The sequence below is a fragment of the Lithobates pipiens genome, unplaced genomic scaffold, assembly GCF_037356315.1.
Source record: "Lithobates pipiens isolate NorthernLeopardFrog02 unplaced genomic scaffold, aLitPip1_a1.2 Scaffold_19, whole genome shotgun sequence".
Classification (NCBI taxonomy): Eukaryota; Metazoa; Chordata; class Amphibia; order Anura; family Ranidae; genus Lithobates; species Lithobates pipiens.
The window spans coordinates 245,218,661-245,243,168 of NW_027507764.1; the positions used below are offsets into that span (position 1 = coordinate 245,218,661).

Genomic DNA, 24,508 nt, shown 5'->3' on the forward strand with positions numbered 1-24,508 from the left:
TTCCAACTGATCTTCTATCTCTTTTCTTTTTTCCCTCTTTACTCGCGTTCCATGTGCTATTAATTCTCCTCTAATTACCGCTTTGTGGGCTTCCCACACAGTTTGCTCCGATACTTCTTCTGACGTATTTAAATCAAAATACTCCTCTAATTTATGTTGGAGGTCCTCTAGTATTATTTTATTATCCAGTAATGACTCGTTTAATCTCCACGTTCGTTCCTTGTGACCCGCGTATATAGGGAAGATCACCGCCACCACCGGGGCATGATCCGAGATCGTTATTGGCTTTATGCTTACTGCTTTTACATATTCTAAATAATATTGATCTACCAAGATCCAGTCCAACCTGGAATAGGTGTTATGGCTCTTTGAGTAGTAACTGTAGTTTTTTTTTTCTCCGTTTAATGCCCTCCAACTATCTACCAGGTGTGAGGATTGAAATCATTTTTTAACATGTTTAAGTGCTCTAAATGATAGTGGTGTTTTCCCTGTAGTTGTGTCTAGTTTAGTGTCAACAATAACATTAAAATCCCCTCCAAGAATCAGAAACCCTTCCCTAAATTTTTCTAACGCTTTTAGTGTTTTTCCCAGGAAATCAACTGTGTGCGTGTTGGGGGCATATATTGAAGCGAATGTGTACACTTGTCCCTGCAGTGTTCCTTTAATAAAAAGGAACCTCCCTTCTAGGTCTGTGTTCACCACTATGGATGTCAAAGGACACGTGTTCCCAAAGGCTATCGATACTCCTCTAGCTCTCGCAATGGGCGATACTGCATGAAACCACTGGTTGTATGGGAATAACGGTAGCCTTGGTACAGATACTGACGTGAAATGTGTTTCCTGTAGAAATACTATATCTACAGCTTGATGATTTAATTCTTGCCAAAGGCGGCCCCTTTTTTGAGGTGAGCACAGTCCCCTTACATTATAAGTCATTATTTTTAACGCTTTAGCCATTCTTTTAATCTGAGTAAATATGTACCATTCTTAATCTGTTGCGGCACATCTCGTGTTCCCCGCCTCCATGTACACCTGCGGTAAAAACTTCAAAAAAAATTCCATTCTGACCCCATCCACAACTTAACACTTTACTTTGTAAAATGTACCAACTAACGGTAGGGTGGGCCCGTTTGGTTGCTCCTTGTTCCTCCCGAGCCCTTCCTCCTTCCTGCATATTGCAGGTTTATCGATCCCTTTCCACGGGACCTGCCTAATTGGAAAAAAGAAAATACAAAAAAAAAGAAAAGCAAAAATACAAAAATACAAAGAAAAACAAAAAAACAAAAAAACAAACAAAAAAAAAAAAACACCAAAAATTACAGTAAAATTAAGTGACAAGTTTAAGCACCAACCCATACTTCCCCCCCCCTCCCCCTTTGCTTTACTCATTTCTATTTCTTCCTAAGTCTCTCTTCTCTTCCCTGCTTTCGGTCTTTTATACTAAAGAGTACTATAGTCTTTCCTTAGCCTTTTCCTCCCACTTGGGACCATGGCTCAGGTCGTTGAATTAGTGTCTTAATATTAGCTATTCTCCAATCCTGAAAGTCTACAAATGGGAGTTCTAGTATTTCTAAGAACTCTTTTAAATCATCCCTGGTGCGGAGTACTGCTGTTTTCCCATTCCTTGATGCTATTAAGCGAAAAGGGTACCCCCATCGATACTTAATGTCTGCTGCCTGTAGAGCTTCCAATAACGGTCGAACCATTCTGCGCTGCATTAATGTACGACGGGATATGTCAGGGAACAAAAGGATATGAGCTCCTTCGTATTCAATTGTGGAGGTATCTCGTGCAATCCTGATTATTGTTTCTTTTATTGTATACTTATGCAATTTGCATATCACATCCCTAGGCTTGTCTTTATTTTGAATACCGAAAGAGGTGACACGATGAACTCTATCCATTTCAATGAATTCCGGCACAGCTGTTCCCATAATTTGGCAGAATAGCTTTTGGACTACCATTGGCAGGTCGCTGCTATGGTATTTTTCCGGTAGTCCTCGTATGCGTATATTCTGTCGCCGATCCCTGTTCTCAAATTCATCCATTTGATCTCTATAATTATTCATTACTTCCTCGTGGTATTTAATAGTGTCTTGGTTCTCTGCTACTGCCTGTGCCATATCTTCTTGGGTATTCTCAATTCCTTCCAATCTATTACCTATTGCCACCACTTCCTCCCTTAGTTCTTCTACTGCTAGCTTACATGATTTCTCTACTGTTGCTATCAGCTGTTGAATGTCCGCCTTCGTGGGGAGGGCCTTTATATGCTCTCTTAGATCCCATTCTAAATTTATGCTTTCCGTCTCTGTCCCTTCACATCTATATGTATGTTGGTGCTTTTTTGTACTACAGTTCATTTACATGGTTTCCTATGGAACACCTTCATATCTGTGCTTTTTTCATCTTTGGAAAGGGTCAGGGACTTTTAACACAAAACGGTGCTTTTTTGGTTCAATATACTTCAATGGAGAAGCTGCAGAAAATAACGTAATGCGTTTTTGCAGCAATTAGTGTTTTTTTTTTTCTTTTTTTTTCCTAATTATTTTTTTTTTATCCATAATCTTTATTAAGTTTTACACTTTATACATACAACTTTTAGATAGTTTTATAAATAGAGTTACCAAAATTCTAGTACATATTCCTTCTATCCAAGAGTCTGATATTTAACCACTTGACCACTGGGCACTTAAACACCCTTAATAACCAAACCAATTTTCAGCTTTCGGTGCTCTCGCATTTTGAATGACAATTACTCAGTCATGCAACACTGGACCTATATGAAATTTTTGTCCTTTTTTTCACACAAATAGAGCTTTCTTTTGGTGGTATTTAATCACTGCTGGGTTTTTTATTTTTTGTGCTTTAAAAGAAAAAATACCGAAAATTCTGTAAAAAAATGAATTTTTCTTTGTTTCTGTTAGAAAATTTAGCAGATTAGTAATTTTTTCTTCATAAATTTTGGCCAAAATTTATACCACTACATATCTTTGGTAAAAATAAGTACAAATTGGTGGATATTATTTGGTCTTTGTGAAAGTTATAGAGTCCACAAGCTATGGTGCCAATATCTGAAAATTGATCACACCTGAAGTACTGACGGCCTATTTCAATTCTTGAGACCCTAACATGCCAGAAAAGTACAAATAGCCCCCAAATGACCCCTTTTTGGAAACAAGACATTCCAAGGTATTTAGTAAGAGGCATGATGAGTTTTTTGAAGTTGTCATTTTTTCCCACAATTCTTTGCAAAATCAAGATTCTTTTTACTTTTTTTTTTTTTCACAAAATTGTCATATTATCAGGTTATTTCTCACACACAGCATATGCATACCACAAATTACACCCCAAAACACATTCTGCTATTACTCCCGAGTATGGTGATACCACATGTGTGAGACTTTTACACAGTGTGGCCACATACAGAGGCCCAACATGCATGGAGCGCCATCAGGTGTTCTGGTAAAAATCATCATTTATTTGCTAGAAAATTACATAGAACTCCAAAACATTATATATGTTTTTTTAGCAAACACCCTGGAGAATACAATGGTGGTCTTTGCAACTTTTTATCTCGCACGGTATTTGCGCAGTAATTTTTCGAATGCTTTTTTTGGAAAAAAAACTGTTTTGTGCTTAAAAAAAAAAAAAAACACAGTAAAGTTAGCCCAATTTTTGCATAATGTGAAAGATGAAGTTACGCTGAGTAAATAGATACCTAATATGTCACTCTTCAAAATTGCACACACTCGTGGAATGGCGCCAAACGTCGCTACTTAAAAATCCCCATAGGCGACGATTTAAATTTTTTTTACTGGTTATATGTTTTGAGCTACAGAGGAGGTCTAGGGCTAGAATTATTGCTCTCACTCCAACGTTCGCAGCGATACCTCACATGTGTGGTTTGAACACCGTTTTCATATGTGGACGGGACTTACGTATGCGTTCGCTTCTGCATGCGAGCACATGGGGACAGGGGCGCTATAAAAAAAACATTTTTTTTATTGTTCATTTTACTTTATTTATTTTAGTTTGACATTTTTTTCCCCAAAAATAATTTTTTTGATCACTTTTATTCCTATTACAAGGAATGTAAACATCCCTTGTAATAGGAATATGGCATGACAGGTCCTCTTTACAGTGAGATGTGGGGTCAATAAGACCCCGCATCTCACCTCTAAGCTGGGAAGCCTGAAAAAAAAAAAAAGATTCTGGCGTTGATCGTATTAGCGATTCGGTAGAAGCACCGGAGGGCGGCGGGCGGCGGGAGGGGGGGGATGTCTATGGCTGGGTATTGCAGGGTATCACCGACTATGGCTGGGTATCTCAGAGTATGGCTGGGTATCTCAGAGTATGGCGTTGCAGAGTACTGCGTTGCAGAGCATTGCAGGGTATTGGCGGGTGTTGCAGAGCATTGCAGAGTGTTGCAGGGTATTGGCGGGTGTTGCAGAGCATTGCAGAGTGTTGCAGGGTATTGGCGGGTGCTGCAGAGCATTGCAGAGTGTTGCAGGGTATTGGCGGGTGTTGCAGGGTATTGCAGAGTGTTGCAGGGTGTTGCAGAGTGTTGCAGAGTATTGCAGAGTGTTGCAAGGTATTGCAGAGTGTTGCAGAGTATTGCAGAGTGTTGCAGAGTATTGCAGAGTGTTGCAAGGTGTTGCAGAGTGTTGCAGAGTATTGCAGAGTGTTGCAGAGTATTGCGGAGTGTTGCAAGGTGTTGCAGGGTGTTGCAGAGTGTTGCGGAGTGTTGCAAGGTGTTGCAGGGTGTTGCAGAGTGTTGCAGAGTGTTGCAGAGTATTGCAGAGTGTTGCAGGGTATTGCGGAGTGTTGCAAGGTGTTGCGGAGTGTTGCAGGGTATTGCGGAGTGTTGCAGGGCATTGCGGAGTGTTGCAGGGCATTGCGGAGTGTTGCAGGGCATTGCAGAGTGTTGCAGGGCATTGCAGAGTAATGGCAGGGTATTGCAGAGTAATGCAGGGAATCGAGGGGTTAATTTTCGGTGAGCAGCGATGTGGGCACTGCAGATGCAGCCCACATCGCTGCTGACACCAATCTCTTCCCCCTCCGCTGTACCGATCGGTACAGAGAGGGGGAGGGAGGAACCGGCGTCATAACATGACGCCGGCTTGTTTACAAGTGATCACTCCGTCATTTGACGGAGTGATCACGTGGTAAACGGCCGCGATGAGCGGCCGTTTACCGTGATTCGTGATGCGCCGGGTCCACTGGACCCAGCGGTCACGGATGCTCTCGTGTGCGCGCCCCAGGGGGCGCGCGAGAGCAGAATTCTGGGAGGCCGTTAATTAACGGCCTCTCAGAGTTAAACAACCGCCCTGAAGCCGTTAATCGGCAATGGGCGGTTGTTAAGTGGTTAAGGAAGGGGGAAGCTGGGCATATGTACACATACACAAAAACATAAACGAATCCATAAAAAACAATATCTAAAAAATGCCATAAATCCCCACTCTTCCCTATTCATCAGTTTTTCCACTTTTTTTAAATTTTTTATTAATTAACCCCCCCTTCCCCTACCCCTTCCTCCCCCCCCCCCCCCCAGTACTATGTTTATGCCTTTACCACATTACCCCTCAGTGTTTTTTTTTTGTGCTCTATTACTAAAGTATTCCCAATACCCGTATCCCTTTTTTCCTTTCTCTCTCCCACCTCCCCCCCTACATCCTCTTCATTTTATTATTATGACTTATATCGGGGTATGTATCTTCTCTATCCAGTTTCGCCAATTTCTATCAAACTCTTTTAAATTATTCCGTTTTACATATACAGCTCTCTCTTTACATAAATATTCATTTACAGCTCTCACCCAATCTTCCATTGTGGGGGCTAGGCTTGATTGCCATCTCATAGCAATCATCCTTTTGGCTTGGAATAAACATCTTAATATTACGATAGTTACTCCCTTTCTTTCTACTTTCTCATTTCTATATCCTAATATACACACCACAGCATTTAGTTCTACCACAATCCCAAAAACCCCGCTCAGTGTCTCTACTACTCCTTTCCAATATCTAAATAATTTGGGGCAATTCCAAAGCATATGTATTAGATTTCCCGTCCCCCCACACCTAGGACAACTGTCATCCGCTCTTTTACCAAACCTAAATAACCTCTGGGGGGGTATAATATGCTCTATTAATCACCATCAGGTGGGATATCTTATGCGGAGGGGAGACCGAAACTTTTGGACACGCCTCCAGGATTATCTTCCACTGTGCTTGTGTTAAATTTCCCACATCTGACTCCCATTTCCCTTTCTCAACCCTATTTTTCCCCTTACAATTAATCTGTTTATTTAACTGAGCATAGAGTTTCGATATTAATCCTTTGGTGGGACCTACTTGCGCTATCATCTGTATCAGTGGCAATTCTTCCCAAACCAGTGACAGGTTTCCAAACTGGGTCTTTAAAGCGTGTCTCACCTGTATATATGCATAAAATGTATTTTGTGGTACTTTGAATTCTTTTTGCAGTTCTTCAAATGATTTGATACACCTGCCCCCGTACAGATGGTTCAACCTTTCAATACCCCCATTTTTTCCCATCCGAAGATTTTACCAACCCGCCAAATTTCTTGTAGCTTCCTATTGTTCCAGAGAGGGGTGTATTTTGTTATTTCCCTATATCCCATCTTTTTTTTAACTATATCCCATATCTTTAACATCATTTTTACTGTAGGGCACCTATACTGGAATGAATCTGCTTCCAACGTCTCTATCAAAGTTTTATGTGGGGGGCCTGTCAGAACTAATCTCCCATTAGGAGTTCCTCCATTCACCACATCAATTCCCCCTAGCTGTTGTAATTGTGATGACCAGAAGTAACACTCAGGATAGGGGACTGCGAAACCTCCTTCCTCTACCGGTAGCTGGAGCATACGCAATCGCAATCTGGCCTGCTCCCCCCTTCCATATTAATTCCCTGAATAGCATCTCGATCTTATTAAACCAGCTTCTATTAATCCATATTGGGGTATTATGCAATATATATAAAAGTTGGGGCATCCAGATCATTTTTATCAAATTACATCTGCCAGCCACCGATAGAGGCATTCGCTTCCATATAGCAATTTTTTGTTTAAACTTAACTAATAATGGACCTAAATTAAAATTTATAAATTGCTTAGGATCCTTTGTCAGAACAACCCCAAGATATTTCAAATTGTCCACTATTGACATTTGGGGGATTCCCAGAACCGTTGGTTCACTGGCAGAGTCCATAGGGAGACATTCCGACTTTTCCCAATTAATCTCCAGCCCTGTGAAACCTCCAAATTCCTGCACCATTCATATTGCTTTTGTCAATGAATGTCCTATATCGCCCAAGAATAACAAGATATCATCTGCGTAAAGCGCAATTTTTTCCTCCCCCGGTTTTTCTTAAGAAATTTGTGTTTTTTAACCGGTTCCCGACCGGCGCACGCCGATGTACGTCGGCAGAATGGCACAGGCAGGCATATTGGCGTGCAGGTACATCCAATCTCTAATGCCGCCCTGCCATCGCGAGTGCGCCGCCCGTGATCGTCTCACGGGGCGGCTGAACGGAGAAATGCCCTTGTAAACAGCATTTCCCCGTTCTGCCTAGCAACAAGTGACGCTGATCTCTGCTCCATGTGATCGGAGCAGAGATCAGTGTTCACTAAATGAAAGCCCAGCCTCCCACAGTCAGTAACACACCCCTAGGAACACTTAACCCCTACACTGCCACCCACTGGTTAACCCCTTCACTGCCAGTGTCATTTACACAGGAATCACTGCATTTATATAGCAGTGATTGCTGTATAAATGACAATGGTCCCAAAAATGTGTAAAAAACGTCCGTTGTGTCCGCCATAATGTCGCAGTCACAATAAAAATCGGTGATCGCTGCCATTGCTAGTAAAAAAAAAAATTATTAATAAAAATGCCATAAAACTATCCCCTATTTTGTAAACGCTATAACTTTTGCGCAAACCAATCAATAATCGCTTATTGCGATTTTTTTTACCAAAAATATGTAGAAGAATACACATCAGGCCTAAACTGAGGGGAAAAAATGTTTTTTTTTATATATTTTTGGGGGATATTTATTATAACAAAAAGTAAAAAATAAATTGTCTCTCTATTTTTGTTTATAGCGCAAAAAAATAAAAACAGGGGTGATCAAATACCACCAAAAGAAAGCTCTATTTGTTGGAAAAAAAGGACGCCAATTTTGTTTGGGAGCCACTTCGCATGACCACGCAATTGTCAGTTAAAGCGACGCAGTGCCGAATCGCAAAAAGTGGTCTGGTCTTTGACCAGCAAAATGGTCCGGGGCTGAAGTGGGTAAAGTGCCCAAAAAAAAAATGCAAAAAATTCAAATTGCAGTAAAATCACATGCGCAAAAATCAAACCGAACAGCAAAAAGCACCACAGAAACAGATCAAAAGCAAAAACTGCATAGGTGTGTACCGAGCCTTATGCTGGCCTCATGGATCAATTTTCAGGTGAGAATATTCAGATGAAAAATCTTTGTAAGTTTGCTGAATGAAAGAATTTTGCTTGAAATTTTCACTTCATTTCTGAACAAAAACCACATACGCTGTCTGAAAATTCCTTTGACCAAGAAGTTTTCTATTATTTCCAAATTTACCCATCACTGTGGTTGAAAATGAACATCAATTTGACCCACTTTTTTTTTTTTTAAGGTTATTAACCGATTAATCGAAACAATAATCGGCCAACTAATCAATTATGAACATAATCATTAGTTGCAGCCCTAGATACAAGTTTAGGTAAGTTAGAGGGCCCTACAGCAGACCTTACCTCTTTGCTATGGTCCTCACCAGTTTCTACCAAGCTTTGCATTTGTATGTTCCCCATTAAAAGCATGAAGCAGACGATGATTGTTCACTGCTCCATTAAATTATCCTTTTTTTTTATTTGCTCTCCAAAACGATAAAAACGATTGAAACAGAAAAGTCTGTAAAAAATAAATATGTATCAAAGTCCATACAAAAACGAACAAGTGACTGATTAGATCCACTTCAATCAGTCACTTGTTATTTTTGTATGGACTTTGATACATATATTTTTTACGGACTTTTAAAGATTTATGGATTGTTTTTGCATGGTGATGATAATGATTTATGGTTAAGCACTGCATTATACACATATATATTAGTTTATTATTTATTATAGCATATTTAGTAAAGCAGTACTGTATTGTTAATTTTGTATTAGGGTTTAGTTGTCTAAAATTTAGCTTTGCTCCTAAGACTTTCATTAGGGTGTATTCATTTTTGCAACATGGTCTTGAATGAATTTGTTAGGAAAAACACTTTTTTGTGTGTGCAAATGAACACATCTTGATTGCAATCAATGGTCCGCATTTGTGGGAGTTGTTTGTAGTATAGTGTCCCATAGAAAATGTTGATTCTGACAGACACGCACTGTATATAAAAGATGATTGGTTTCCCTTCACGTGCACTTCATTGCTTGTATATTTTTTTGATGTTTTATTTAATTTGAATGCACATATTGGGAAAGAACAATTTAATAGTATATAGGGGGGCTATTTACAGTCCAGAGGAAATGTAGTCCTGGTCTCTGCAACTGGCAGCTTCCCAGCAGGAGAGGTTATAAAAGATCTTTAGATTGGACAGTTTACAACAGGCTGGCAGATACCCTGAATAAAAGTGCTCACGTGCACACATGGCACCAGCTTTCTCTGCCCAAGAACCTGCCAAGACCTTTGTGGGGAATATGCATTGACCAACAAAGGTGGAGTAGCATGCAATTGCAGTGTTATAATGAGGAGAGCCAATCACACAAACAGGAAATTATATTTCTGAGGATATTCTGTATACCAATGGGGTACAAAAGGCTTCCAGATTGCCATATTACATTGAATTTCACAGAAAATGACAATGCTGTAGATTGAAAAGATAAGGTAATTTAAAAACAATTTTAAATACACTATAGCATGTTTATCACTTATATGCTATATTTTCCTCACATAATTAAAGTTACCCTTTAACTAGTTCAGCTCTTTGGACTTACATAGTGTTGATAGGGGAATGCCTAGTGCAGTGGTCTTCTGCCAGCAGGGGGCGTGGGGAGCATTTCTGGCCGGTGGAACCCGATTACTGCTAGTGGCTATAACCGGCAGCAGTAAAAAATCCAACAGGCTCCAGGTACCCAAGTTAATAGATGGATCGATTTGGGTACAATCAGCCTGCCCATGCATGGATTGGATCGCCTGAATTTCGATCCGTGTATACCCAGCTTTAGTGTACACAGTAGCAATTTTTTCCAGGCTCATCTTCATTTCTTATAACTCATCCTCAGGCAACAGCATACGGGGACTTAGAATTAGACTTAGAATATCTTTTTATTGAATTTATATTACAAAGAAACCTGGGGAAGGGGAAAAATAAAACAGGTATTTGGGTATAGATGTTATTAACGTTATAACAACATTATCAGTAACAAAGATGTTGGCTTAAGTAAAATAAATTTGTGGTTATGACATAACATTTGCTTGGATAATAAGTAGATAGGCAATATCAAATGAAGTTGTTTCATAACCAATAGTCTTGTCTACTGTCTTTCTTACACCAAGTGTCCTAAAGGAAACAAGAAACAATAAAAATTAAGTTTTAGGATGTCCCTAAGGGGAAGGAAAGAGGGAAAGTGAAAGGACAAAAAAGGAGGGGGTGGGGGGGCACATAAATGAGACTTTACACCTCACCTATTGCCATTTATCTTTTGCTTTGTTTTCTTCCCTTAATTTGTATCTAGTTATAATTTGTGTGAGAATATAACAATTTATAATGAGAAAGAGCAATCCAGCTAGCCACACATGTAAAAATGTGTTTTTTCCTTCAAATTCCAGAAAATAGGCTGGAGCCAGCCACAGAGCCTACAAGACAAAAAAGCAGTGTTAGTTTCATATGTATGATTTTAGGAGTGGTAGACAAGTTGAAGGCTGATTCACATTTTATTTTAGGATTTGCTATGGTTTTCTGATATGTGCTATGATTAGGAAAAGAATGTTGGGCTCAAACAATTAGTATGCTTAAAGTGGAGCTCCACTCAAAGGAGGAAGTTCCACTTTAACCTCTAGAGATCCGTGCTATAGCCGAATGACGGCTACAGCGCGGACCTGCTTTGCCGGGACTACGTCTATTGACATCGTCCCGTGCATGAGCGGCCTGCGCGTCCCCTGAGGGGCGCACGCGGCGAGCTCTGATCCGCGAATCTATGAGACTCGCCTGATCACGGATCCGAGCAAGGGGTCGATCCCGACCCCTTACCACGTGATCAGCTGTCAGCCAATGACAGCTGATCATGTGACAAAACGACAGCGCAAGGAGAAAAAAAAAGCCGATCACCGAGGGCCGTGATCGGGACATCAGTCCCGATCACAGCCAGATCATCATTGCCCACCTGCCCCCTGCCAATGCCACCTAAGTAGGGGACAAAGTGAAACATTAGTGCCACCCATTAGTGCCCACAGTGCCACCCATTAGTGCTTACAGTGCCACCTATCAGTGCCCACAGTGCCATCCATCAGGGCCCACAATCTGCCGCAAAAACAGTGCTGCACCTCAGTGCCACATATCCGTGCCCATCAGTGTCATCTACCAGTGCCCATCAGTGCCCAGCGGTGCCGCCCAGCAGTGCCGCCCATCAGTGCCCAGCAGTGCCATCTATCAGTGCCACCTATCAGTGCCCATCAGTCCCATCTATCAGTGGTACACATCAGTGCCCATCCATGCCATCCATCCGTGCCACCCATCAGTGCCACCCATCTGTGCCATCTTATCTGTGCTCATCAGTACTGCCTTATCTGTGCCTATTAGTGCCACCTTAACTGTGCCTATCAGTGCCCAACAGTGCAGCCTATCAGTGCCCACCAGCGCCGCCTCATCAGCGCATTTCAATGAGGGAGAAAAATGACCTGTTTGCAAAATTTTATAACAAACTATTAAACATGATTTTATTTTTATTTATTTTTTTGAATCTTTTTTTGTTTGTTTAGCAAAAAATAAAACTCCCAGCTGGAACTAAATACCACCAAAAGAAAGCTCTATTTGTGGGAAAAAAATGATAAAAATGTCATTTGGGTACGGTGTTGTATGACCGCGCAATTGTCATTCAAAGTGCATCAGCGCTGAAAGCTGAAAATTGGTCTGGGCAGGAGGGGGGTTTAAGTGCCCAGTAAGCAAGTGGTTAAGCACACCTCCTATGCCCCATTTGGCATGTCATTCTTTGGGGGGGGGGGAGAAGGTACCTAGTTTTGACAAGTTCTCCTTCGTTCGAGCTTTGAGGGTCGTAGAGACCCCAAATTTGTGGCTAGGTAGCCAAAGACCTATCCCACCACTGGCTCCTAGGACCTATGGTTCTGGACATACAGGGCCTCCTTGTGCAGCCTGTCAGAAGTTGCATACAGAGCGGCCAGTTTAAATACAAGTTGGCAAACTCTGTTTGCAGCAGACAGAGGATGAGCTCACAGTGCCTCTCCTCACTTCTTGTCAGAGGCACTGAGCTCAATGGACCGCTTGGAGCCTTGGACCAATGGAAAAGTACCATTGGCCCCAGCTGTCCAATGAAAATGCTGCAGTGGAGGCTGTCTTCTCACTATAGTGTCATAGAACGGGGCATGTGTCCAAAAGACAAATGCTCCCTTCCAACCCAGCCCTTCCAACAAAACATGGGTTTATGGGTATAAGGTTTACCCATATTCCCATGTTTTTCTCACACAGTTAAGAGGGAGAATGAGAATCTTCTGCTGCTGAAAAGGTTCTGTTTTAATCAAGCTAAATTATATATTATTATGCTATATGTTAGAACATACCGTATATACTCGAGTATAGGCCGACCCGAATATAAGCCGAGGCCCCCAATTTACCCCCAAAAAAACTGGCAAACTTATTGACTCGTGTATAAGCCGAGGGTGAGACATGCCTGTCCATCCCTGTGTGTGTGTCCGTCCATCCCTGTGTGTCCGTCCATCCCTGTGTGTCCGTCCATCCCTGTGTGTCCGTCCATCCCTGTGTGTCCGTCCATCCATCCCTGTGTGTGTGTGTGTCCATCCATCCATCCATCCCTGTGTGTGTGTGTCTCCATCCATCCATCCATCCATCCCTGTGTGTGTGTGTCTCCATCCATCCATCCATCCATCCATCCCTGTGTGTGTGTGTCTCCATCCATCCATCCATCCATCCATCCCTGTGTGTGTCTCCATCCATGTGTGTGTGTGTGTGTGTGTGTGTGTGTGTGTGTGTCCAGCCTACCTTTGTCCCGAGCCTCCGTCCCGTGCCTTGCCTCCGTCCCGTGCCGTGCCTTGCCTCCTTGCATCCGTCCCGTGTCGTGCCTTGCCTTGCCCCCGTCCCGTCCCGTCCCGTGCCGTGCCGTCCCGTGCCCTCTTCGTCGGCGGCCATTGTAAAGTTCAAAAGCTGCGCCGCCGCCTTCGCCTGTGATAGGCGGAACACTGAATTTCCCAGCAGCCTGTGTTCCGCCTATCACAGACGTCGTATCATCCTCGTCCGTAGTACGAGGATGATACGACGTCCGTGATAGGCGGAACACAGGCTGCTGGGAAATTCAGTGTTCCGCCTATCACAGGCGAAGGCGGAGCCGGAGGCGCGGCTTTTGAATAGAATGGCCGCTGTCTGTCTGCTCGACACGCTGATCGAGCGGGCAGACAGCGATGACTCGAGTATAAGCCGAGGGGGGCACTTTCAGCCTCAAAAAAGAGGCTGAAAATCTCGGCTTATACTCGAGTATATACGGTAATAATTTATCTATTTACTGAGAAATGACTAGTTGTTATAACGTCAAACTTCAGTAATTTGTCAGTTAAGCCACCTGCTTGAGTACAGTTTTGAAAATATAGTAAAATTACCTTAAAAACAATATATATTAATTACTTGTATGTTACTTATGGTAATCCCAGGCCAATTCTGACACTTCTCTCCTACATCTAAAAGTCATAATTTTTAAGCTAGAAAATTACTCAGAACCCTCAAACATTATATATATTGTTTTAGCAGACACCCTAGGGAATAAAATGCTGGTCGTTGCAGCAATTTTTCAAACATGTTAAACACCTTAAAATTGCACACACTTGTGGAATGGCACCAAACTTCAGTACTTAAAAATCTCCATAGGTGACACTTTAACCACTTGCCGTCCGCCCTCACGCCGGTATACGTTGGGACAAGGGCTCGTACAGGCAAACTAACGTACCTGTACGTTGTCCTTTAAATGGCGCCAGCAGGCACGCATGCCCATGGCAAGCTCCGTGAGTCGGGTCGCGGGTCCCGCGGGCTCCATCGCCACGGGGATACCTGCGATCTCCTCATGGAGAGGAAGAACGGGGAGATGCTAATGTAAACAAGCATCTCCTCATTCTGCCTAGTGACAGTGTCACACATAGCCATGCCCCCCCACAGTTAGAAACACTCCCCAGGACACGTTAGACCCCTACACTGCCCCCTAGGGGTTAACCCCTTCACTGCCAGTGTCATTCACACAGGAATCAATGCATTTGTATAGCACTGATTGCTGTATAAATTACAATGGTCCCAAAAATGTGTTAAAAATGTCTGATGTGTCCGCCATAATGTCGCAGTCACAATAAAAATCGATGATCGCTGCCATTACTAGTAAAAAAAAAATTTATTAATACAAATGCCATAAAACTATCCCCTATTTTGTAAACGCTATAACTTTTGCGCAAACCAAACGCTTATTGCGATTTTTTTTTTACCAAAAATATGTAGAAGAATACGTATAAGCCTAAACTGATATTATAGCAAAATGTAAAGAAGAATGTGTTTTTTTCAAAATTGTCACAAAAAATAAAAACTGCAGGTGTGATCAAATACCACCAAAAGAAAGTTCTATCTGTGGGATTAAAAGCACGTCAATTTTGTTTGGGAGCCATGTCGCATGACCGCGCAATTGTCAGTTAAAAGGACGCAGTGCCGAAACGCAATCAAAATTTTTTACAGGCTACATGTTTAGCATTATAGAGGAGGTCTAGAGCTAGAATTATTGCTCTCGCTCTAACAATCGCGGCGTATGTAACCTGTGTGTATCTGGCTCTGATACTTGCCAGAGACTCACCAGCCACTGACCTCACCGCACGTCCCTGACCCAAATATTAAAAAATATATTTGGACAGGGCTGTACAAATGCTGTAGCTGTGATTCTTTACTTTACAGCTGCAACTTTTTTTTGTAATTTCTTTAGCTGCAGCATCTTTAACTGCAGAATTTGACAGACAGTACCGCCTGTCAAACTTGCCTATTGATTTCTGCAACTGCAAGCCAAACTTGCTCACAGTAGCAGCATAGTCCAACAATGTAAAACTACCATTCAACAATGTAAAAGAAAAACAAGGAGGCGGCAGTAACACCTCATGAACGCCTGTCAACTGCTGCTATACCACTTGTTGAAAAGCAATCCACCACCAATCACCTTTCAGAGGGCAGTAAGCATTACCGTAAATGTGAAAGAAACTTGAAACACATCATCCATTTCACACTCATCACCAACCAGGTCACTCCCCAGCCACTTCCTATGTTAGCCACCTCCCTTCAACTTATATCACAGGTGAACATTTCCTAATCCGCAAATGACAAACCCCACTCCAAAAGATATCACTCCCAGTTAGTCCCCCCACCCACTGATTGATATCCGTCCATAACCACCTTACACCCCCTTGCTGACAGACCTCTCTCCCCAGCCTGTCCCCACACCCCCTCTCACCTGCTTACCTGTGGATGGGGGAATCACTCCCCAGTGTTGTGTTCTGCCAGTGGGGAGCCTTCCCTACCCACAGAATACAATGATCAGTGTTGCTAACCATAGCTGGCAGCACTGATTGCTCACTGTCATACACTCCCCACTTCACTCCCATACATACCGCCCACTGTTATACCCTCCACACTCCTCTCTTCTACATAGTGCCTGTTGTCATACACTTCTCTCCTGTACATAGTGCCCACTGTCATACTCTCCACACTGCTCTGCTGTACATACGGCCCACTTTCATAAACTCCTCTACTGTACATAGTGCTGGCTGTCATACCTGCCACACTCCTTTACTGTATATACTATCCACTGTTATACCCTCCACACTGCTCTGCTGTACATACAGCCCACTGTCATACCTTCCACATTTCTCTCCTATACATAGTGCCCGTTGTCATGCATTTCTCTCCTGGACATAGTGCCCACTGTCATACCCTCCACACTGCTCTGCTGTGCATACTTACCACGTTCCTAAACTTCTCTACTGTACATAGGGCCGGCTGTCATATCCTCCACACTCCTCTCCTGTACATACTGCCCACTGTCATACCCACCACACTCCTCTCCTGTACATACCGTCCACTGCCATACCCTCCACACTCCTCTCCTGTACCTACTGCCCAATCATATGCTCCACACTTCTCTCCTGTACATACTGCCAACTGTTGTACCCTCCACACTCCTCTCCTGTACCTACTGCCCCCATCATACCTCCCACTCTTCTCTCCTGTGCATACTGCCAACTGTCATACCCTCCACACTTCTCTCCTGTACATACTGCCAACTGTCATACCCTCCACACTCCTCTCCTGTACATACTGCCCCCCATAATACCTGCCACACTCCTCTCCTGTACATACCACCCACTGTCATATCCTCCACACTCCTCTCCTGTACATACTGCCCCCCATATCATACCTTCCACACTCCTGTACATACTGCCAACAATCATACCCTCCACACTTCTCTCCTGTACATACTGAAAACTTTCTTTCTCTCCACACTCCTCTCCTGTACATATTGCCCCCATCATACCTTCCACAATCCTCTTCTGTACATACTGCCCACTGGCATACCCTCCACACTCCTCTCCTGTGCATACTGCCCACTGGCATACCCTCCATACTCCTCTGCTGTGCACACTGCCCACTGGCATACCCTGCACATCCCTCTCCCTCGTCGGTACATACTTCCCACTTTTATACCATCCATACTAATTTCCTATGCCACTTACCCACAAAAACAGTTCTTTAAAATTATATTGCATATCCTCAATGTTACAATGGACACACTTTTGTTAGTTCAACTAAAGAAAATATTCTCAGTCCTCATATTTGTTCTGCCCGTTATTACTTCTCATTTAATATTGTGATCACTATTGTGATGTATAGAGGAACATAGTGGATGTCAGCTACTCTAAATATACCACTGGTAAAAAAAAGTACCCCTGAAAATATTTTTTAAATCTTGGCTAACACTTGGGAACTGCCCAATGGCCATCAGGGCATTGGGGGGCCCCATAAGAGGCTCTTATATTTTATATTAAAACGGTAGTAAACTTTTCTAACATTACTACTTTTTAGAGGCCCTGAGGTAGGTTATGCCATAATATACTGTGTGGGAAGAGTGTATGGAAGGCGTGTGATCAACCGCTTGCATCAAAATCATACAGTTTATTCATGTATAATGGAATACATACATAAAAAAATATACATCTAATATACCATTTGACGTAAAAGATAGGTTACAAAATATACACTTAAAATGTTAAAAGTAGGACATGCCCACTGTGTGGGAAGAGTGGATGGAAGGCGTGTGATCAACCGCTTGCATCAAAATCATACAGTTTATTCATGTATAATGGAATACATACATAAAAAAATATATATAATATACTACGTGACGTAAAAGATAGGTTCCAAAATATACACTTAAAAGGTTAAAAGTAGGACATGCCCATGCAAGGGCAAGTACTTAAAATGAGGCCGACGTGTTTTGAGGATAAACCCTTCATCAGAGCCTTAGGAACAGGAACAGAGTCTGTGTAAACCGGTAGACCAACATAAAAAAATATGGAAAGGAGTGGCTAGTTGGAAGATACATCATGTGATGAGTAGTTAGTTCTCCTTAGCTGATGGACACCTGAGAATGGACCCCAGGAAGTAAATAGAGGAGAGAATTGTCATGTGACCACAGGCAGTGTGTCATGAACATCTGAGGAAATACCCCAGGAAGTAAATGGGAGGAAGTGGCCATGTGATTGCAGAATTCAGATGTGAGTACTCAGTGATCTCCTTGGCTGCAGAATTCAGAGTGACCTCATAACATTCTTGGATAGCTGAAATGTACAATGTACACCGATTAATTATACAACACAGCAATACAGAGCACTGCAATTTGGACTGGTATAGAGCTAAGGAGAACGAACTACTCATCACATGATATATCTCCCAACTAGCCACTCCTTCCATGTTTTATGTTGGTCTACTGGTTTACACAGACTGTTCCTGTTCCTAAGGCTCTGATGAAGAGGTTATCCTCGAAACGCGTCAGCCTCATTTAAAGTACTTGCCCTTGCATGGACATGTCCTACTTTTAACCTTTTAAGTGTATATTTTGGAACCTATCTTTTACGTCACATAGTATATTATATATATTTTTTATGTATGTATTCCATTATACATGAATAAACTGTATGATTTTGATGCAAGCGGTTGATCCCACGCCTTCCATCCACTCTTCCCACACAGTCTTCTTCAGACCACCCCTGGTCAGTCTAGGCAGCGGGACACGTACGATCATTTTCTCCAGTTTTATTGTTTTAAATAGTACTACCACTTTATACCAATAATGCCTTCACTAGCGCAGGAGTAATTCTTTTTTCTGTCCTTATTATGCCATAATGTACTAGTATGCACAGCATATTAGACACAGACTGAGCCCTCCAGCGCTGCGCTGTGATCAATCCGGCGGGTCCTGGGCGCTTCCATCTTCACCCGGTCTTCCTTCTGGGTTCTGTGCCTTTGGTCACTTGCCTTGGCCGGGCTGCGTTGCTGTCACTCCCACGCATGCTCATGCACATCCTCTCTCCCTCATCCTTTCTCCCTTACCCCGCACCCCTCTCTCTATTTCATTTCATTTTAATTTGTTAAACCAGGCCCATGATGTTCTTAATCCAGCCTTGGGTACCGGGGGTGTGTGTGAGCAACCGGCCGACAGCGCAGCCGCCTGAATGCTTTCACATGACAGGCAGTAGTCTACCTGTCAGTTTTACACACAATCCCGTTGACTGCAGCAACTGCCAGGTCTGTACAGACCTGGCAGTGAAAAGTTCAAGTTTTCCCTTATGTTCTTGGGAATTATATTACCCTGTCTGTAGCTACTGAATCCGAGGCATGTTATAAAATAATGTTTAATACAAATTACATGTATTTACAAGTACAAGTTTATGGACATTACAGTTCCACTATTTTACCTTTCTTCATTATTTAAAAGTCATTTTGAAAATGTGAAAACTAGTAAAATTATCTAACTGGTATTACCTGTCCAAAAAACCACAAAATTAGTAGGAATGTTCCATGTTGTAATGACATCTGCAGTCCTGGCATAATGAGTGGCAGTAGACAGAGATACCAGAGGAAATACTAGAAGATAAAAGCAGAATATTAATGCCATTTTAACTTTCTGTTACAAACATGTAACAAAAGATGAGGCTTTCTAATTTTATTGTTACTTAAAAAGCATTATTTTTACAAAATGTTTTATGATGTATCAGCATTGGTGGAGTGCATGCATCCCACTGTAACAGGGCTGGAAAATTACAAATTCAGGATATTGGACACTGGCAAAGAACACGGTAAGGAGAGCCTAGCATACCTCAGTTTTATTAGCAAGTAAAATTTGTGGATCATAAGAACAGAGGGGAAGAAACTCTGCCCTCTAATTCAGGTGTGACATCCTCTCTCACTGCCCGCCTCACATCACCATTCTTCCACCCCTACAGCAGGGCCATGAAGGCTGCTCTTGACAGAGCTGCAGCCCCGGCCCAGCAGAGAGATAGCTATGCCATCTCTTACCGCTCGCCCGCATGTGGAAGTTTACCCCCCTCGGACACTGTGGGGAGAGGCTGCCAGAAGCAGAGGAAGTAGTGACACAATGTATCTGGGTGGCAGGTGACGGTGGTAAGCTGCATCTGGATGACAGGTGATGGTGGCAAGCTGCATCTGGGTGGCAGGTGACAGTGGCAAGCTGCATCTGGGTGGCAGGTGAAAGTGGTAAGCTGCATGTTGCATCTGGGTGACTGGCAATTGACAAGTTGCATCTGGGTGGCAGGTGACGGTGGCAAATGGCATGCTGCATCTGGGTGGCGGGTGACAAGTAACATGCTGCATCTGGGTGACAGTGGAAAGTGACATGCTGCATCTGGGTGGCAGGTGACAGTGCCAAGTGACATGCTGCAACTGGGTGGTAGGCGATGGTGGCATGTGACACGCTGCATGTGGATTTCAGGTGACGTGGCAGGTGACACACTGCATCTGCATGACAGTGGCAAGTGACATGCTGTATCTGGGTGGCAAGTGATCATGGCAAGTCAAGAAAACTGGCTATGGGGTGAGTCCAGAGGGTGGTGATAAATGGGGAGTAGTCGGAATGGTCTGGTGTGGATAGCGGGGTCCCCCAGGGTTCTGTCCTAGGACAAATCCTATTTTATGGGATAAACAACTCAACCTCAGCATTTGCGGATGATACTAAGCTAAGCAGGGCAATAACTTCTACGTAGGATGTGGAAACCTTGCAAGAAGATCTAAACAAACTAATGGGGTGGGCAACTACATGGCAAATGAGGTTTAATGTTGAAAAATGTAAAATGATGCATTTGGGTGCAAAAAATATGAATGTAATCTACTCACTAGGGGGAGAACCACTGGTGTAATCTAGGATGGAAAATTACCTGGGGGTCCTTAGTAGATGACAAGCTCAGCAATGGCATGCAATGCCAAGCTGCTGCAAGCAAAGCCAACAGAATATTGGTATGCATTAAAAAGAGGATTAACTCCAGAGATAAAACGATAAGTCTCCCATTATATGAGACTCTGGTCTGGCCGAACCTGAAGTATGCCTTCCAGTTCTGGGCAGCAGTCCTCAGGAGAGATGTGCTGGAACTGGAGAGGGGCCAGAGAAGGGCAAAAAAGCTAATAAAGGGATTAGAGGATCTCCGCTATGGGTAAAGACTGCAAGCATTGAACTTATTCTCACTGGAGAAGATACGCTTAAGAGGGGATGAATTCAATGTACAAATACCATACTGGTGACCCCACAATAGGGATGAAACTTTTCCATGCAAGGGAATTTAAAAAGACATGCGGCCATTCACTAAAATTAGAAGAGAAGTGGTATAACCTTAAACTGCGTAGAGAGTTCTTTACTATAAGAGCGGTAAGGATTTGGAATTGTCTTCCACAAGCAGTGGTTTCAGTGGGCAGCATCGATAATTTCAAAAAACTATTAGTTGGGCACCTAAACTACCACAACATACAAGGATATACACTGTTCTATTAACATAAAAGCACACACACAGGTTGGATTTGTGTCTTTTTTCAACCTCACCAACTATGTAACTGACATGCTGCATTTGGGTGGCAGATTACAGTGGCAAATGACATGCTGCATCTGGGTGGCAGATAACAGTGGTGAGCTGCATCTGGGTGGCAGGTGACAATGGCAAGTGACATGCATCTGGGTGGCAGGTGATGGTGGCAAGTGTAGCAAGGTGCCAGGCCTCCTTTGATCTAATGAGAACCTCCAGGGATAGCTGATCTCCTTCTGTATGTAGTGGGTTGTGAGGCATGGAATGTGTATAGTTATTAAAGTTATTGGGCACCAGACACTTCTTGGATACAAAATAAAGTTTATTTCTCTTAACAAACCTTTTTTTTGAGGGAAGACAGGTTTAGGGCCAGGACACCTTTAGGTAGCTGCAAGAATATTTGGCAGACTCAGAGACTTCAAAAGGAGGACAGCCATGTAGAGAAAGGCATCCAGCAAGATGCCACATCTGCATGTGTAGGAATGTTGTATCCTATGGCAACAGTCTTTACCAGTTCCTAGCACAAGGCTTAACAGTTCCTTTACTTTCACTGCAATCACTCCTTGTAGTTCTTCAGCACCCTGAGCTCCCAGTGTCTCACTAGACCCACTGCCTACTAAATCCCTTGAGCTCCTCCAATCTTCACGGTGGTATCTTCCTCAAGAGTCACTCTGCTGGTTCCCCAGCTCGACACTCTAGATACCTTTCAAGCTTCACCCCCGCTGGCCTGCTCAGTCTCTGGCTTGACACACAAGGCTGCTCTGCAAGTGTCACCTCCACTGGCTGGTTTCCTGGCTTGATTCCCACTGAAGTTTCCCGATTCTTCACCATCCCCCGTTGGTAAGAATACTGCTCCAGTACTTGCTGGAGTTACTCATTGTGGTCCCTTACTGGCGAAAGCTTCCCCTCTACCTCCGACCACAACAGATTCTCTGGCCGACAGGACCGTCACTTTTGGTTGGACTGCAATCCGCAGTCCCAACCGTGTGCTGCTCTCTTGCTTCTGGAGGTGACGGTGGCAAATTACATGCTAAATGTGGGTGGCAGGTGACGATGGCAAGTGACACGCTGCATCTGGGTGGCAGGTGACAGTGGCAAATGACATGCTGCCTCTGGGTGACAGTGGCAAGTGACAACTGCATCTGGGTGGCAGGTGATGAGGGCAAGTGACATGCTGCATCTGGGTGGCAAGTGACACGCTACATCTGGGTGGCAAGTGACAGTGACATGCTGCATCTGGGTGGCAGGTGACAGTGACACTCTCTCTCACTGATTCTGCATTATGGTGAGTTGAGCCATTTCATTTTATACTGCAATGTAATAATATAAATAATGTGCTTGAATCATCCTGACACACTAACAACCACGGTGTTTTGATGATTGAATCGCTAAACAGCAGCCATTGCGCAAACAAATCACATATGGAATCCAACCCAACCATCTTTTTCCCCTCCCCAAGTCCTGCCAAAATTTTCTTCCACAAAACTGCACTCCAAGAAAAGCATTTTACAGGTAAGACATGTATACTATATTCTTATTCATACATTACAGGACACAGGATGAAGTATTCTGGAACCAATGGAATGTCCAAAAGCAGTTCAATGAGGGGTGGGCACCAAAGCAACCAAAGGCTAACAGGTTTAAGAGAAAGAAACCAAAAACTTAACAGAGCTGGCTCAACAGTACTCACAGGCTGCCTGAAGAGCTCTTCAAAACAAAGCTGGCATCAGTTGAAGCCTGAACATCTACCTGGAAAAACACATCTGTGAAGAGAAGGCAAGGGGCCAGGCTTGCAAATTTTAGAAACAAATGCCTGTGCTGAAAATCCCAAGAAGCATTAACTGATCTAGCAGAACACTCCTTGACATGGAACAGGGTAACCTTGCCCTTGAGGTCATAAACATAAATGATGAATTGTCAAATCTATTTAGCGATAGTGGAACAAGAAGCAGGTTGTCATCTATAGGGACCTTCAGGAATGAAAAATGATGAAAAAAGGGCTGTAGATAACAGTCAGACTCAGACAATGGAAGGAAATATCTTTAGGATTTGTAGGTGCAGGACAGAGAAATAGACGAACAATGTCCTCATTAAGGTGAAAAAAAAATCACCTTGAGGAGAATAGGGGTTCTGGGCCTCAAAACAACTTTGTTTTTGTGTAGCACAAGAAAAAGTTTCCTACAAGTTAAGGCTGGAAACTTGGAAACCCGCCTTACAGAAGTGATGGCAATAAGAAAGGCAACATTGTGATGAAGGCTACACACAGGAATGTCTCTGCTAGGATGGCCTCTGAAGAACTGACAGAAATACGTTGAGAGAAATGTACAGGGGGAAAAATGTGACCTGCAACAGCAGACCTCCTAGCTTTCAAGAGCATCGGCATGACCAAATCTGACAGGCGCTTGTCCCTTAAGATTTGAGCTTAAACAGCCAAGCTGTTAAAGTGAGTGGCTAAAAAACAGTGGCCTTCATGACAGAAGATTTAGAGGAGGGCCCACGGAGAGTCTGCCAGGAGCCTGACAATCTTCTGGGACATTTAGTGCATTGAGAATCACTGGGATTATCTCCATCTCAATCCTTTAACCACTTGCAGACCGGACCAATTTGCTGGTCAAAGACCAGACCCCTTTTTGCGATTCGGCACTGCGTCGCTTTAAATGACAATTGCGCGGTCGTGCGACGTGGCTCCCAAACAAAATTGACGTCTTTTTTTCCCCACAAATAGAGCTTTCTTTTGGTGGTATTTGATCACCCCTGCGGTTTTTATTTTTTGCGCAATAACCAAAGATAGAGCGACAATTTTGAAAAAAACGCATTATTTTTTACTTTTTGTTATAATAAATATCCCCCAAAAATATATATAAAAAAATGTTTCCCTCAGTTTAGGCCGATACGTATTCTTCTACATATTTTTGGTAAAAAAAAATCGCAATAAGCGATTATTGATTGGTTTGCGCAAAAGTTATAGCGTTTACAAAATAGGGATAGTTTTATAGCATTTTTATTAATAATTTTTTATTATTTTTTTTTTACTAGTAATGGCGGCGATCAGCGATTTTTATTGTGACTGCAACATTGTGGGGGACCCATCGGACATTTTTGACACATTTTTGGGACCATTGTC

The 24,508-nt window shown here is 42.9% G+C and overlaps 1 protein-coding gene across 9 annotated transcripts in view; it reads right to left on the reverse strand.

The window, feature by feature from the left end:
- Nucleotides 1-10,343: 10,343 nt before the first annotated feature.
- The window catches only part of PIGM (phosphatidylinositol glycan anchor biosynthesis class M), a 313,826-nt gene continuing 299,661 nt past the window's right edge, over nucleotides 10,344-24,508 (reverse strand). For all 9 annotated transcript variants that reach the window (XM_077491881.1, XM_077491877.1, XM_077491876.1 and 6 more), the window contains 3 exons: nucleotides 19,340-19,441; nucleotides 10,723-10,893; nucleotides 10,344-10,597 (listed from right to left, as the gene is read on the reverse strand). In XM_077491881.1, the coding sequence (XP_077348007.1) occupies nucleotides 10,723-10,893; nucleotides 19,340-19,441 (273 nt within the window). In that variant the 3' untranslated portion in view covers nucleotides 10,344-10,597. The remainder of the gene's footprint in view (nucleotides 10,598-10,722; nucleotides 10,894-19,339; nucleotides 19,442-24,508) is intronic.